The sequence below is a fragment of the Lolium perenne genome, chromosome 1 (genome assembly GCF_019359855.2).
Source record: "Lolium perenne isolate Kyuss_39 chromosome 1, Kyuss_2.0, whole genome shotgun sequence".
NCBI lineage: Eukaryota > Viridiplantae > Streptophyta > Magnoliopsida > Poales > Poaceae > Lolium > Lolium perenne.
The window spans coordinates 120,384,154-120,399,295 of NC_067244.2; the positions used below are offsets into that span (position 1 = coordinate 120,384,154).

The following is a 15,142-nucleotide window of genomic DNA, read 5'->3' on the forward strand; positions in this document are numbered from 1 at the left end:
TATAAAATCACCCTTCACTTGTTTCCATGTTTTCACCTTGTGTGGAGGTATCTCTTGTCGTCCTATTTTAAACGAAACTAGTTTCACCTCAATCGGAGTTCTCAAACTCGAGTTATTGTGTTTCTCGTATTGCATCTTACTTGGAAAAGATAAAGGGAAAAAGGAGAGGCATGTACTACCGCTTGGGCTTCCAGCCCAAGTACCGGCCAGCCTCCTAGAGCTTATGTATCTTGATCGGTACTAGGCCTCGCCCGACTTTCTCAAAAAGTAGATCGTACAGTTGTTGCTGTCGCCGCCCTCAGCCGGTGCTTCAGTGGAAGAGGTCTCGCTGCTCCGCTTCAGCGCCACATGGCCCTCCCACGAGTCCTTGGATGAGTCAAAAACCGACATTGACATGTCAGGGACTTCGCCTGTGAAGAGCGCCACACTGTAGAGGGAGTTGTACATCGCAATTGCGTGGAGCTGCGGAACGCCTTGGTTCTGCGGCGGCGTGGGGAGTACGCGGGACACGCCGGTGAGAGGGTTGGACACGATGGCCGGCGCACGACAGAGGACGAGGCCGCCCGATGCGGCCACCGGCATGGGCGCAGCAGGGATTCCAAAAGTGCTCGGTGGCGTCGAAGGCTATGGTAGGATGGGCACGCTTGGAGAGCATGAGAAATCATGGATCGCGAGAGGGGACGTGGGCGCAGGCGTTGAGGAATGTCGGGGTCTCAGGGAGACGGCGGCCGCACGCTACTCTCGATAAACGACACGGGCCATGGAGGCAGAAGAAGCTGGCTGGTGGGAGGCGCACCAGGACGCAATCCAGCATGTCCTCGTGGATGTCCCAGGACGGGCGATGGCCACCTGAGCTTCCTGTAGTTGGCCGGCGGCGCGATTGGCATGGCATCTCCGTGTGGTTGACTTTTCTCTTTTTTCCATCTCTTAAGTGTAATCTATGTGGGCAAAACCACCGTCCAAGTCAGCTAAAACAGCCATCTAGAGCCGGAGGAGGTAATTTAACCGGTAATCCATACTTGAGGGGGTTATGTGCTCCACTTTAAACCTAGGGGGGTTAATTGTCCCAAACGTGAAAGATAGAGGGGTGATCTAGACTTCTTTCAACAACAAAAAAACGAGTAGTACCAGAATATAAGGAACGACACATGTTTACCAGATCGACGAGCTCTTTTCAGTTCAAATCTACAAGAAAACAGTCAGGCAACCAGAGAGTAGAGACTCATCGTTTCATCACCTGTTACACCTCTCGTAGTCGTAGCACACATATACGGAGTAGTTCCGAACACAATGAAGTTACGGTTGTCCTAGACTCAGGCTAGACTAAAATTGCAGGAAATTTGGGGGCGATCCAAGCTCATGGACAAAGTAATTGATGGTGGTGATGGACGGACGATAGCTTGTCAGTGGCAATGGTCGAATCGGAACTCCTTCTGGGCACCGCACGAGTAGGTCACACTCACTACCACCTCGGCGCCTGCACACGCCGCCGACGAGCCGGCGCCACCTCCGCCCACACTAGCCAATATTGCATCACACTCCTGTAGGAACCGGGATTTCATTATGCAAACGAATTACCAAAATGTTACTCGTAGAAAGAAGTGAAGAAACTAGTAACCCAGTAATCAACCATTAACTAAGAACACTACATCCATGATCCATGGAACTGAACAAAATTGTTCACGGTTTAGCAGTTAATAAATCAAGCGAACTTCGAATGATTCGGGTGATAGTATAAACAGAGATAACGAGGAACGGTAGAACGTGAAGCAGTTAAGGCTTAATTACCGGCCCGCTCGCCTTGTCCACCGCGGACGGCCTCGTCGGCGATGTGACGAGCGTGCAGCAGGTCCCGGCCGTCGACGATGAACGGAATGCGGCGCTGGCGGTGAGGATGTCCCTATTGGCTTCCTGCAGCGATCGAATCCGGCGGAATCAGAGGCGCAAATGACAAATAACTACGGTATCGGACGAGGAAATCAAGAACTCGACTGAAGACAAGGAAGATCGAACAGGGAAGACGGAAGCGTCGCGATACCTGCTTGCTCGCCTTCGCCGGCGAATTGACGAACGAGCAGCACGGCCTGGCCGACGACACGGACAGGGCGGCGCGAGGGGAAGGCTCGCTGGCGGCAGTCGCTCGCGTCTTGGCGATCTTCTTCGGCGGCAGGGTGATCTGCAGCTTCTCCTCCCCCTGGCGCTTCTTCCCGCGGCGCCGTGACCACAGGGTGCTCCCCTCGGAATCGCGCACCGGAGAGGCCGGCATCCGGAGGGGCGTGAGGACGAGCGGCGGCGAGACGACAAGATCGCCACCGCCGCTAATCCCGGGGCCTGCGGGAGACAACACCTTGGCTACCGGGGACGGCGAAGAACCTGCGCGCCCGAACGCCGGTTTCGGAGAAGCCAACCCCCCGCCGTCGTTGCCGGTGGAAAATCCCGTGCGCGCCGGCTTCGGGGAAGCCAAGGACGCGATGCTGCCGGTTGCGCTGGCGCCCCCGGGACCGGGCGACAACGGCGGCCGGGAAGACGGGACCCTAAACCCGCCGCTGGCGGTGGAGCCCATGGGTGTCAGCGGAGTCAATAACGCCGAGGCGCTGCTGCGGTTGGACCCCGTGGGCGCCAAAGGCTGCTCCGGCGAAGCGCGGAACGTGAAGGTGAAGATGCGGTTGCTCCCGCTGGAAGGAGACGACAGTGCCGACGAGGAGAAAGCGCTGGCGGTGCGCCCCGCGCTGGCTGGCGGGGAGAGCGCGGGCGCTTCGAAGGGAGGCAGCTCGACCAACATCTTCTTGCGCGGGGAGAAGGCGGGGAAGAGGCAGCGGCGCTTGTGGCCGGCGGCGCAGGGATCGGAGAAGGCGACCGGCGACTGGTTAGCCTCGATGCGGAGCTCCGCGAGGTGGTGGTGCCGCTGCGGGGTGTGGAAGGCGCGGGCCACCTCCATGGTTGCGGTGCGGGGGCGGTTCTTGGCTTTCTTGGCCTCCTGGCTTCTTGTGCTGACACAGGCGGTTTTGGCAGAGGCAGTTAGTTGTTGAATACCTGAAGGGGGCCGTACTCGTTTTTTTATAGTGGTGCGAAGACTTGTCAAGAGGACTCAGGGCATCTCCAGCGCGACGCCGACCGTTTGTGTCCGCCGTGACCGGAAATGCGTCTGGGGTCTGTTCCAGCGGAGCGACGCAAAGTGAGCGGGCTGTCCGCGGAGAGGCAAACCTGGCCCAAATATGTGCCAGGTTTGCGTCTCGGCGGACGCTCGGCGGACGCGCAAAGTGTCTGCTCGCTTCCCACCGGGCCCGCCTGGCAACGGCAGAACTGCTTCGTCTTCCGCGGTATTACTTCTGGGCGGCGCGCTGCAGCCTTTGCAGGGGCCGCGTTAATGGCGTGCCTCGGCTTCCGCGAGCGTGCGCAGCTAGTAGGCGTTGCACTGGCAGGCCATTGAAGGCGAGATAGTGTCGGAGCCTTAAAGGGACGCTGTCGGCGCCCATTTCTCCGACCAAAACCATTGGCAAAATCCCACAGTAGCCACCACACCGACGCCATGGGGAAGAAATGCTGGCCGTTCCGGAAGACGAAGAACGACCAGGAGGCTAGCGGCTCGTGTTCCGGCAAGAAAGCACGGGTCGGCCGGTACGTCCGCGTTGACCTCGCTCGGCAGCTATGGGAGGAAAACCGGCCGGTACCATGGCCGGACGCGAACTTGCCGGGAGGGGGCTGGTACCTGAACTCCCGGCGCGTGCCGGTCCCCCCCGTGCCGCGCTCGGGCCAAGAGCGGCGTGACGAGGTGCGGCGCCGCCATGCGGTGTTGCCGCCGGATCTGCGGGAGGATCCGGCGTACGCGCTAAACTCCTACAACTGGATTTCCTTCGGGGCGTGGGAGTTCGACGCGCGGTGCCGCGCTGCCTACCTCGCCGACGTAGACTATTTCGAGCGCGAGATCGCCGCCGAAGAAGAAGAGAACGACCACGAGGATGCGGAAGAGGACGGCGACGAGGACAAGGACGGCGACGTGACCATACCGCAGTACGACCACGACGACGGCAGACCGGCGTGGGATCCGGAGAACCAGCCGCCGGACATTTCAGAGGAGGAGGCCATTGCCATGGCACTCGCCAACAGCGAGCAGGACGAGCTCAACGAGCTCGCTTTGTGGGACGGGCTCGCAATCCAGCTCCGCGAGTCAGCGCTCGCGCAGGGGAGGCCGGCGACTCCTCAGGCCACGCAGACGCGTTCCAACGTCCGCGCTCCGCCTGCTGCTCCAGCGTGGGATCCCTGGCCACAGCCTCCTGCCCGTGCGGCGGTACCTCCTCCACCGCCGGCGTACGCGCTTCCATGGCCGACGCCGCAGCTGATTGACCTCGTCAGCGACGACGACCAGTAGACAGCGCCAAATTTAGCACCCCTTTCTGGATTTTTTATGTCCTTTTTTATTATCATGTAAATTATGGCGTATGAATGAAAAAAAAATTATGCGTCGTGCCGCTGGAGCCACCCCCGACGCAAACGGACACCCGGACACTTTCGACCATTTCACCCTACGCAAACGGACACGACGCGCCCGTTTGGATGTCCGAAATGCGTCGCGCCGCTGGAGATGCCCTCAGTGCAATTCAGGGCGAGGTTTCTACATCCTACATCCTCTGAACAAAGTGAATAACATTGCAGAATTACAAAATTTATAGTACAGTGCATTTTTTTCACGACAATAGTTTCGTACATCCATTCCTAACGATGAGTTTGGTTAGCATTGTATTCAACATCTTTACTATTAAATGGGAGTTGGTCGTTTGACACTCAACGCACTTTGATGGTCGTCATTAGAAGCATCCTGTCCGTCTAATTTTTACCTCACCTCCCCGCTTCATATCTAACCATCCATCTCTATGTTTGACTTGTCACGATCATTAACTCTCAATCAAATCAAATAGTGTTTGTCTTTCCTAAAGCTCTTAAATGAAATCTTTTATTTCCTTGTTATCAATTCTAGAAAATAGCACGCAAAGGCCTCAGATTGCCAATGATGACGCCACATCCTCCCTTCCCCCACGCAAAGGCCTCAGATTGCCAATGATGACGCCACATCCTCCCTTCCCCCCAGCGGTCATTAACTCTCAATCAAATAAAATATTGTTTGTATTTCCTAAAGCTCTCAAATTAAATCTTTTATTTCCTTGTTATCAATTCTAGAAAATAGCACGCAAATGCCTCAGATCGCCAATGATGACGCCACATCCTCCCTTCCCCTAGCGGTCAGCGCCACCTCCGAGATCTCGGGTCTTCGAGATTCCTCTGATCAACAACGTCCTGCACCGATGCCGCCGGGCAGCCGCAACAATGCCGCGCCCGCGAGACAGTAGCTCGATGGCTCGGCATCACCGGGACAGAAAGCACCAGCTCGATGTTTCCGGACTGCCTTGGTCGGACCAATTCTAGGGGATAGCATGTCCTGAACGACGTCGCCAACCAGCCACCCTTTTGGACCGACTAAAGCTGTTGATTTGACTGGACCATATCAGGTATTGCATCACCAACCATCTTCTCTTCAGAAAATCAGTGCGCGGTTCAGGATTTCATGGTGCAGTGTTCATGATCCCGTGCATGGACTGGGGCGTATCTTCAATTTTGGAAGCTATTTCCTATGCATTTGCTGTCGTGGATAATTTTCATGTTTTCTCTGACTGGTGCACAGCTCGAGGGTGTTGGGAACCCATGCTTTGGGCCTGAAAGGGATGTTTGATTAACTCTGATTCGGCTATTAGACAGCCAGATTGTGCTGGTTGTTGTACTTTAAATTCCTGTTAGTTTTGTCCTCGATTTTGGATCGTGTTTGGAGCTTTCAGCTTTAGTCTGCTGCTACAAGAAATCGGAAAGCATCTTAGCTTTGGGCTGTAAGTGTGTAAATTAACTATTTCATTCATCTCAGCTCTAAATTTTCAGTTTGTATATTGGTCAGATGTAGAAATAGCTTTCCACGAGGATTATATCCAGTGCTAATATCATGTTTGGAGCTTTCAGCTTTAGTCTGCTGCTACAAGATATCGGAAGGCATCTTAGCTTTGGGGTGTAAGTATGTAAATTAACTATTTCATTCATCTTAGCTCTAAATTTTCAGTTTGTATATATTAGTCAGATGTAGAAATAGCTTTCCACAAGGATTATATCCAGTGCTAATTCATGCCGATATACTGAATTTTGGGGAAATATTTTTTGTGCAAGATCGATGCTTTCACACGCATGTATCTGGTTTGCATCGCAATACATATACATATACTTCCTTCTAATGCATGTTTATCTTCCTTTTTTCACTCTATCTAAACATCTCATGTTTTTCTTATATGAATGTATTGACCAGCTGTGATATTGTAACATGCAAGAGAGGGCACTGATGAGGTTTGAAGAGGTACTCGAGACCTTCTAAAGGGTTATTTACATCAAGGAGGCGAAGAAAGTAAACATGATATATCCCGTCATGCTTTCCTCGATCAGACTCATGAGGTAAAGATGCTCTCACAGAGGGAGAGATCAATCGTTGAAATGTCCTTGTACTTATTGCACACATGATCTGATCCGGTTAAGCGAACACCATTTGTCAATTCAGAAAAGATACACACTGACTTCTATTTAGTCTATATGGTGTTCATTGTTGCAGAAATGGATTCCAAGATGAATAATGCTGATTATCTAATTAAGTATACCTAAATATTCGCAACACAGTGTTGCCAAAAATATATTTAGTCTTACTGTTACATCTAAACACTGCCACATTATTTTCTTCCTTTCCTTTTTATTTGCTTTGTAGCTTTTCTACACCCGATGTAACTGTCCCTTCTTCTCCACGGGTTTTCTTATAATATTAAAAAATGAACGCTTTGGGGTGTGTTCAAAGCGTGTATTCGAGAGAGAGAACACTGCCAGTATTGTAAAATCATGAAGTGGAAATCCAATATTTGGTCACACTTTTCTGCCTTGGCATGTTGTCGTGATTGTTTCAGCTTTTAGTTTGGATTTATTGTTTCCTTGCGCTGGAGCAAAAATTACAAGTGAACCTTTATGTTCCCAGCAGAGGTGGTGACCATTTGTGAAGATCCTTGTCGGCTCATTCATACTTATTTAACCAATCTATCCCTTTATTCTTCATGTTTGTACACTTTCTGATATCACTTTTTCTAAAAATTTATGATTTGTTCAAAAGAACCTATCTACGCATTTCCCATCTCCTACAAGTTCGTTCCTTGGAAGCTCTATTTTGCAGCTTAAGGAGCAGCTCAATTTTAAGTATGTGTGCCTATATAGTGGTGTAGATATTTCCAGCAGTACATCGCTTCATCGGGATCTGAGAGAAATTGAATGGACACCGTGAAGATCAAGTCGATCAATGCTTTCTTCATCGCCTTCATATTTGACTTTGGGGTAGCCAACTGCTCTCCCTGATTATATAGTGCAATATTATAAATTCTTTTGCTTAATTTTTTTTAGATTGATATAAGACATTCTTGGTCAGTGTCTTTATGTTCTTTCTTTTTTCTTCTAATACTATGCGTCTATTTCTATGTTCGCATGTACGATATATTTTTATGAAGGTTCTATAAATGATAATTCATTTTCTTAATATATTGATGTATCATGGTGATATGAGAGAGAATCTGAGTGTATTATATTTTGCTTTGACCAGTGTAGGAGCCCCAACAGAAATAGATTACTGGTCTGCAGTAGAAAATGATGTTGTCGGCTAGGATAGAGGGTACGAGGCTTCCTTATCATGGATGTCACTAAGTATGCCATTTTTTAAATCTCAACCTGCTCATGGTAAATTGACCTCCAACTACAAAACGTTTTTGGGTACACACATGTGTATTAACTTTTTGCATATTTGTGATTGCGGTATAATAGAACAAAAAAAGGGAATTCGGGCATATGTATCTTTGCTCTCTGTATGTCGCATGGTGTTGAGAAAAGCAGCAGTACGAGTAGATGTGTTACACTAGAAGCAAATATTATTGATATGGAATTGTTTGTTATTCTGTGGCAACATCGGTTTATTCTAAGTTCATGTTTCCGTTGAATGTAGGTGCACACAAAATTGAAACATGTTGAATGGTAAATTATTCGCACAAACTTCTTCGGATGTGATGTTTTGTTTGAAGAGGACATCAAGCGGTGGAGGGGGGTAAAGAAAAAAAGAATGACATCCGTAGCAACGCACGGGCATTCAACTAGTCATAATCATTGAAGAGTTTGTTTAGCAATGGCACATTCCATTCATTTTATATCAACATGAGTTGGTTTTCCCATCGCAAGTTGAGACACTTTTAAAAACATGCCACTCACTCACGACCCCTTTCTCTCTTTTTCTTAATCTCTTGGAACCCATTGATATCTTGGGATTTGAATTTTTTTAGCCATTTCCAATACCCTAAAGTATTTCTTATTTAGGAGAGACCGAATTTGATTGCCCTCAGAAGTAAAGACAATGTCATGGAGATCAACATTGGAATTTCAGGACCATTGCACACAAAGTGTCAAGGCACTCAACTCTTCATGCTTGCCTACCTAACATTTCCTAATTAAAGAGATGGATATCAACAAAACCAACCCTCCTCACATATTTGGTTTAATCATGTTCTCTGAGAGCAACCGGTCAATCTTTTTTTCTTGCCATGTTCATCCTCAACTATAAGTCTCACATGAATTTTTCATATTGTTCACAAAAAGCCTGCAAACATCTTAAGAGATTTGTGGCATGGTTTTGAAGATCTTGGGCTACACATTTACCAGAATTTCTCAGCCCTATATGACACGTGCTTTTCTAACTAGTACACTAGCCTCTTCATGAACTTTTTCCTAATCGGTTGGAAGTAATAGTCTTCTATGCAACCTTCAAGGTAGAGATAGAGTCCCAGATACAACTCTATGAAGGTTGAACTAGTCGTGTTTAATGGATCGAGTACGAATTCGAGCTTGTGAGTTTCTTTGTGGAAGGTTAAAAAAAATCTTAAAGCACATCCGTGCTTTTTGGTGTACCTATTATAGAAACATTTTTTTTGTTTGTAGGAGACTTCCTTCATCGTTTGGTAATTGTGTTTTTCGCCTCTCTAGCGGTTTATCAAGAGGATAAACATGAACATATAGAGTCGGCTATCTCTCGTCATTGCCAAGGTCCTCCTAGTGAGTTGTTTCAAGGTGTCCCCATCATGGCAACGACCATTTGCACGACCATCTAGCAAAGCTGGTCTCTCAAGCCCTCTTCAATAAGACCATGCAATGAGGGATTGGTTAGTTTTTTAGGATCATCCTAACTCAACTATTCTGTTACGGTTGTTATCGTAATCTTTGGTGCATTTAACCAGTGTTTTGTACCCACTCATGTCACGGGGTAATCGCACTAAACCCAACAAATCACCTCCTCACATGCCGGTCACCATGGGCCCACAGATTTGCATTCATACACCTACGTTCTGATACCAATTGTTACGGTTGTTATCTCAATCCAGGATCCACTTTTTTTAGAGGACAATCTTGGGTCCACTTAATCAGTGTTTTTGACCCACGTGCATCATGGGCCTGTTGCACGAGTATCTTGGCCCACCAAAGCAACACAACCGAAGACCAACACGAACTTGTAAGATATTTGTGCACAAGACCCCCTGGCTGAACGATTTGAGATCGGACTAAAATTAGGGAAATCGATAACTTCCTAACTTACCATAACAAATCCCACAAATCTGTCTGGTTGACTCTCCATATATGTGCAGTCAGGTTTAATTGAGGAAAGAAAAACATTGCTTCCTAAATCTAAGCAATCCTTGGGGCCATGCATTAGGAATCTCAATTAATTGTTTCCTGTTTTGTATGGATTTTTGAAAGTATAGAGATGGTAAACCTAGAGGGGGGGTGAATAGGTTTCTACAGATTTTAATCCTTTCTTTGCAATATTAGGCTTTGCGGAATATAAAGGTGAGCCTAATGCAAACTAGGTGAAGCAACCTATATGAAGAAACAACTATCTCGAGCACGAAGGCTCTCTCAGGCAGTTTAAATCACAAGTAAGGAGTTCGGTTAGAGATAACCGATAGCACGCGGAGACGAGGATGTATTCCCGTGTTCCCTTGCTTTGCAACAAGGTACGTCACGTTTGGAGGGGTGGGGGTCCCACGAAGGATTCCCCACGCCACGAAGGCTCACCCTATTCTCCGGAGCCTATCCCACGAAGGAATAGCTCACTCACTTGTGGTAGACTTTGAGGTAGCCTCCAAACCTTCACAATCTTGCCCGGAGCGAATCCACAACCCGGATGCTTCCGGACTCCTCTTGCCCACCTAGGGTTTCCAAGGAACCCTAGGAAGCAAGCTTCTCGATGAATACAAGGGGGAATGAGATTTGGCTTGGTAGAACAGTAGATCGGGTCCTCCTCTAGTGATTCCCCGGAGGGATTTGAGTTTGGGTGGAGGAGGAGGGAGATCGGAGACTTTTGGTGTTTCTAATAATGGAGTAAGAGAGAGAGAGCTCAAGAACAGCTTGTAGTGTGTTGCCTAACCCTTCCAAGGTAGGAGAAGGGGTATTTATAGTGTTTTTCAAAATCTGGCCGTTGTGACTTGCCACCTCAGCATTTTCCTCGACAAACCCGGTTGACCGGACCACAGACCCGAGAGCCCGGTAGTGAGGCCGGTCAGACCGGATCAGTGACCGGACCTCCTTTGCGTCATCCTGGCGCTCCTCCGGTTGGTGGCCGGTTGGCGCCCGGTTTGCGCCCGGTCGACCGGACGGAGCACCGGACCCGCCGGTCGGTAGCCCGGTTGACCGGGCGGCAACCGGATCTACTGGCTCCTCGTTTGGAGCCCGGTTGCCGCCCGGTTGACCGGCCAGCACGCCGGACTGGCCGGTTGCTGGCCCGGTTGGACCGGGCTGTAGACTGGATTCCTCCTGTAACCCCTTTTTGATTGTTGTTGAAATGGGGGGTCTCCTTTAGCCTTCTTGTTCCTTTGATACACCATTTATGCCTCATTGCCTAATACCTGAGATTATCCTTATAAACATATTAGGCCAAATACTTTAGCACGGTGTCATCGTTACCAAAATAATGGATAAGGGTAAAATACCCTTACAATCTCCCCCTTTTTGGTATACGATGACAAACCGAGCTAGAGTCACAAATAGATATTATGATAAGCTCTAAACCTTGATTCCATATAAGATATTACGACAGCTCCCCCATAATGTGTGCACTTGGAGAATTTGCGTTTGAATGCAAAGTGCACCATTTGTGAAACATGAGAAGCTCCCCCAATATCTTTAGGAAACAAGCATGGTATGGAGATGTGCATATCAAGATATATAAGCATAGCACACATAATCATCCTAACATAGAGTAGCACACATAATAGTCGTCCATACACATCCATACATGAATTATTGGAAATAGCAAATGGTTCTTGAAAAACTCAAAGTAAACAAGCACAAGCCATATAAAATCCAAATAAAGCAACTCCCATGGCTTGTGGCAATCAAAGAACCCCGTGGTCCTAGACTCTACTCTCTTCTCCCCCTTTGGCATCGGAACACCAAAAAGGCGAAGAAAAAAAAGGAGAGATGCTATCGCACCCATCAGTAGTGACCAAGCCCGATCGAGGAGGAGCTCTCGCCATCACCATCGCGTGCATCATCATCACCCGCATCATCATCAGCATCATCATCAGTAGGAGTGGGAGCACGAGCAGTCCTAGTAGGAAGAGCACCATGAGCGTACACGGAGAAGTCGAAGTTCTGGAGCATCTCATCGGTAAGAGGAGGCATCTCCCACTGAGGTGCTACCACAGGCTCCATCTCAGGTCCAGGAGGAGGAACAGGGTGGTTCCTAGAGGCCATGAACTCATTCTGGCGCCTCCGTGTCTCCTGGGTCATAGTAAGGGTCTGATGTGCAACATCATTGCTGTTCTTGCACATTTGCCACATGCTGGAGAAGAATCGAGCGGCCCCATGTTGGGAGCGCCGAGAGTGACTGGAGCTAGCATCATGATCATGGTGTGCCTTGGAACGGCGCTCAGTGGTGGGCATCATGGAGGGAACGTCTGGACGAGTGGCCTCCTGAATGGGGAACCTGAATGGGTCCATGATGACTCGTTCACCAAGAACGTTCCGAGGAGCGGGAACAATGTAGTTGATTAGCCGCTGAACATACTGAGCGTAGTTGGGAGTCATGCGGTCCATAATGGCTCTCTTCAGTTCACAGTAGATAAGATCACAGCCATCAATCTTCCTTACCCTGTCAGGATGACAATAGTACATCAAGTTGAGGTGATAGTTCCGGACTTCACTGGAGTCGCCGGACTTGCTGATGAGGCTCTCACGGAACATCTTGGCAAGTACTAGATAGGAGTAGTACATCCCATAGATAGTGGGAGGTCCAGGCGTAGGGTTCGCAGGATAGCAGAAAGAGATGTCACCCCTAGTAAGCCTGGACCGTGAATGAATCCTGTACCCTGGATTACTGTCATCACCACAACCCATGGCTGCACGAAACTGAGAGTAGGAGCATGAGTACTTCTCCCTGCCGGTCATCCAGGTGAGGGTGCGGTCCACATCATCATGGAAGAAGACGGTGCAGTGAAACTGACGGACAAGGATGGGACAAAAGGTAGGATCATCTTGGGTATCATCAGGCTTGAGGCACACAAGGTCATACAATCCCATACCCTTCAAGGTTTGAACCACAAAGCGGTACTTTGTGGCGTCATGCAAGGCAAGCTCGTCAAGATTGATGGCCTTGGGTGATACAACATTACCATGCTTCATAAACTCATGAGAATCATAGTAACCCTCCCAGAGGGCTGCTTGTGTCTTGGTCCAGAAGGACTTATCCCCACCAGTGTAAGTCGGCTTCTCAAAGCGATACGGACTCACTGTCCTCCATTCCTGCCACTCAAGACGGTTTGCATTCCCAACATTGATGGTTGGCACTATCTCATCATCCTCTTGGGCGACATGCTTATCCTTTTTCTTGTTAGCAACAGACTTGGTTCTACCCCGAGCTGAGCTGCCAATGTCAGTACCTTGATGAGCTTGAGGTGGTGCGCGACTACTAGAACGGCGAGGAGGATCAACAGTCCTTCCTCTCTTGGCAACATTGCCACGGTTGGGCTCACCACTCCAACTACCTGTGAATGAGAAAATAGAGCAAGGATAGCAGTGGGGTAAGTGTACATGTCATCAGTAAGAGGAAAGCCAAAAGAGCATAGCATATATCCAAGTGTAGTGATGAAATTGTGCGAAAACTGGGCAAGCCGGCGCACAGGCCGGTCCAACCGGGCAGCAGACCGGACAGGCGGTTGGCGCCGGCTGACCGGCCGTACGCCGGGCCGGCCGGTTGAGCGGCCGGTCGACCGGGCTGGTGACCGGGTCTGTCGAGTTGTGATGTTTTGCCCAGATTTTCTACCACAAAACCATGCAAAAGCTCATAAACTTGAATATAGACTATAGCAATATAGTGGAGAAGTGCATTGTGGTGTGAGACACTCTAAAGGCATGAGGACTTACAAACCCTAACCCTAACCCTAAGTTTTTCTCAACTTTCCTCAACATGTGGCAATGGGAGAGGGAAAGCAAGAAGGAGAGGGAATAGAAGGGAGATTTACCCGATGACATTGTCCTTGTTGCCCAAGGGAGCAAGAAGAACACGTGAAGAGGACTTGAGGGCCAAATCCCCAAGATCTCCCAAACGAGCTTGAGAAGGACCAAATCCTTCGGTGAAGAAGCTTGAGAGACCCCGATCTACGGTTGGGTGAAGTTTGGGGAGAAACTAGCGGTGGGAAGGACCTAGGCTGTGGTGGAGATGGTCAGGGCGCCGGCCATGGAGTGTGGAGGTTGGGGAACAATGGGGAAGATGACCCCAAGGGGTATCCCTTCCCCAATATATAGTAGGCAGCGCGACCGGTCAGGAGTCCGGTCGACCGGGCTGGTGACCGGCTGACCCGGCCCAGACCCCGGTTGCCGCCCGGTCAACCGGACCATCCGGTCAGGGACCCAGTCCAACCGGGCCAGGGACCGGCCAGCCCAGATTTGTCTAATTTTGCCTCGTTTTTGCCCCTATGCTTTGTGTAAATGTGTGTGAGTGCTCAAATGATGACATGTACATATAGATAGATAGATGATGATGAGATGAGCATAGACATGGGGTTGGAAACACAAAGTTCTCTAGGCATACCCATTGGAGAGAAAATCCAAACAAGATGTGAATAGCAACAATGGGCATGATTCGAAGTGTATATCAAGAATCATAAGTCATTTTGGAAATGATGCTCGCAATAAGATCATTGGGCCTTATATAGTCAAATCAAGTTGTAATGAAGGCTCAATGAGGGGCGGGGGATTACTCCCCCTACGTGAAAGCGCAAATGTCATGTGACCGCGAAGAGACATGCTTGGGTCCATATAATGACATTGGGTCTATTTATGTTGCACACATAGGTATGCATCATACCAAGACATGGTAAGATGACTATCCCCATATGTGCTATGCCTCTAAGCTAGATAGCAAGATAAATGCAAGAATATAGTGCAAGAAGTTAATCAATCCAAGTTTTTAGGATCAAGAATACCAAGTTCTCCTCTCAAGTTAACAAAGCGGGCTTCATCCAAAGGCTTAGTGAAAATATCCGCCAATTGGTAGGTTGTTCCCACATGAGTGAGATCAATATCCTTATTGGCAACATGATCACGTAGGAAGTGATGGCGAATGTCAATATGTTTGGTGCGACAATGTTGAACCGGGTTATTGGCGATCTTTATTGCACTTTCATTGTCACAAAGAAGAGGCACCGTACCAAGAGACACACCATAGTCTTTCAAGGTTTGCTTCATCCATAACAATTGAGTGCAACAAGATGCCGCGGATATGTATTCGGCTTCGGCGGTGGATAGGGCGGTGGAGTTTTGTTTCTTGGATGACCAACTCACCAATGACCGGCCAATAAATTGGCAAGCCCCGGAGGTAGACTTCCGATCAACCTTATAACCGGCCCAATCGGAATCCGAATAGCCAATGAGTTCAAAGGTTAACCCCTTTGGATACCATAGCCCGAGAGTAGGAGTGAGAACAAGGTATCTTAGTATCCGTTTGACCGCCACTAAATGGCTCTCCTTGGGAGCGGATTGAAAACGA

General features: G+C 49.0%; 2 protein-coding genes across 2 annotated transcripts; both read right to left on the reverse strand.

Moving 5' to 3' along the window:
- Positions 1 to 240: 240 nt before the first annotated feature.
- LOC127332978 (F-box only protein 13-like) lies at positions 241 to 582 on the reverse strand. The gene has a single exon (XM_051359293.1). It carries the CDS (start codon positions 580 to 582, stop codon positions 241 to 243), a length of 342 nt encoding a protein of 113 aa, XP_051215253.1.
- Positions 583 to 1,149: 567 nt separating this feature from the next.
- On the reverse strand, positions 1,150 to 3,023 carry LOC127300387 (uncharacterized). The gene is made up of 3 exons (XM_051330497.1): positions 2,039 to 3,023; positions 1,789 to 1,911; positions 1,150 to 1,541 (listed from the first exon to the last, which is right to left on the reverse strand). Exons 1-3 carry the CDS (start codon positions 2,936 to 2,938, stop codon positions 1,404 to 1,406), a joined length of 1,161 nt encoding a protein of 386 aa, XP_051186457.1. The 5' UTR covers positions 2,939 to 3,023; the 3' UTR covers positions 1,150 to 1,403.
- Positions 3,024 to 15,142: the final 12,119 nt, after the last annotated feature.

Bases quoted from the DNA above. Each gene is read 5' to 3' on its own strand.
- LOC127332978 (XM_051359293.1), bottom strand. From the start codon at position 582: ATGCCGGTGGCCGCATCGGGCGGCCTCGTCCTCTGTCGTGCGCCGGCC.
- LOC127300387 (XM_051330497.1), bottom strand. From the start codon at position 2,938: ATGGAGGTGGCCCGCGCCTTCCACACCCCGCAGCGGCACCACCACCTC. The intron at 1,912-2,038 runs GTATCGCGACGC...CGATCGCTGCAG, and splicing joins CGGCGAAGGCGAGCAAGCAG to GAAGCCAATAGGGACATCCT. The intron at 1,542-1,788 runs GTAATTAAGCCT...CGGTTCCTACAG, and splicing joins TGGACAAGGCGAGCGGGCCG to GAGTGTGATGCAATATTGGC.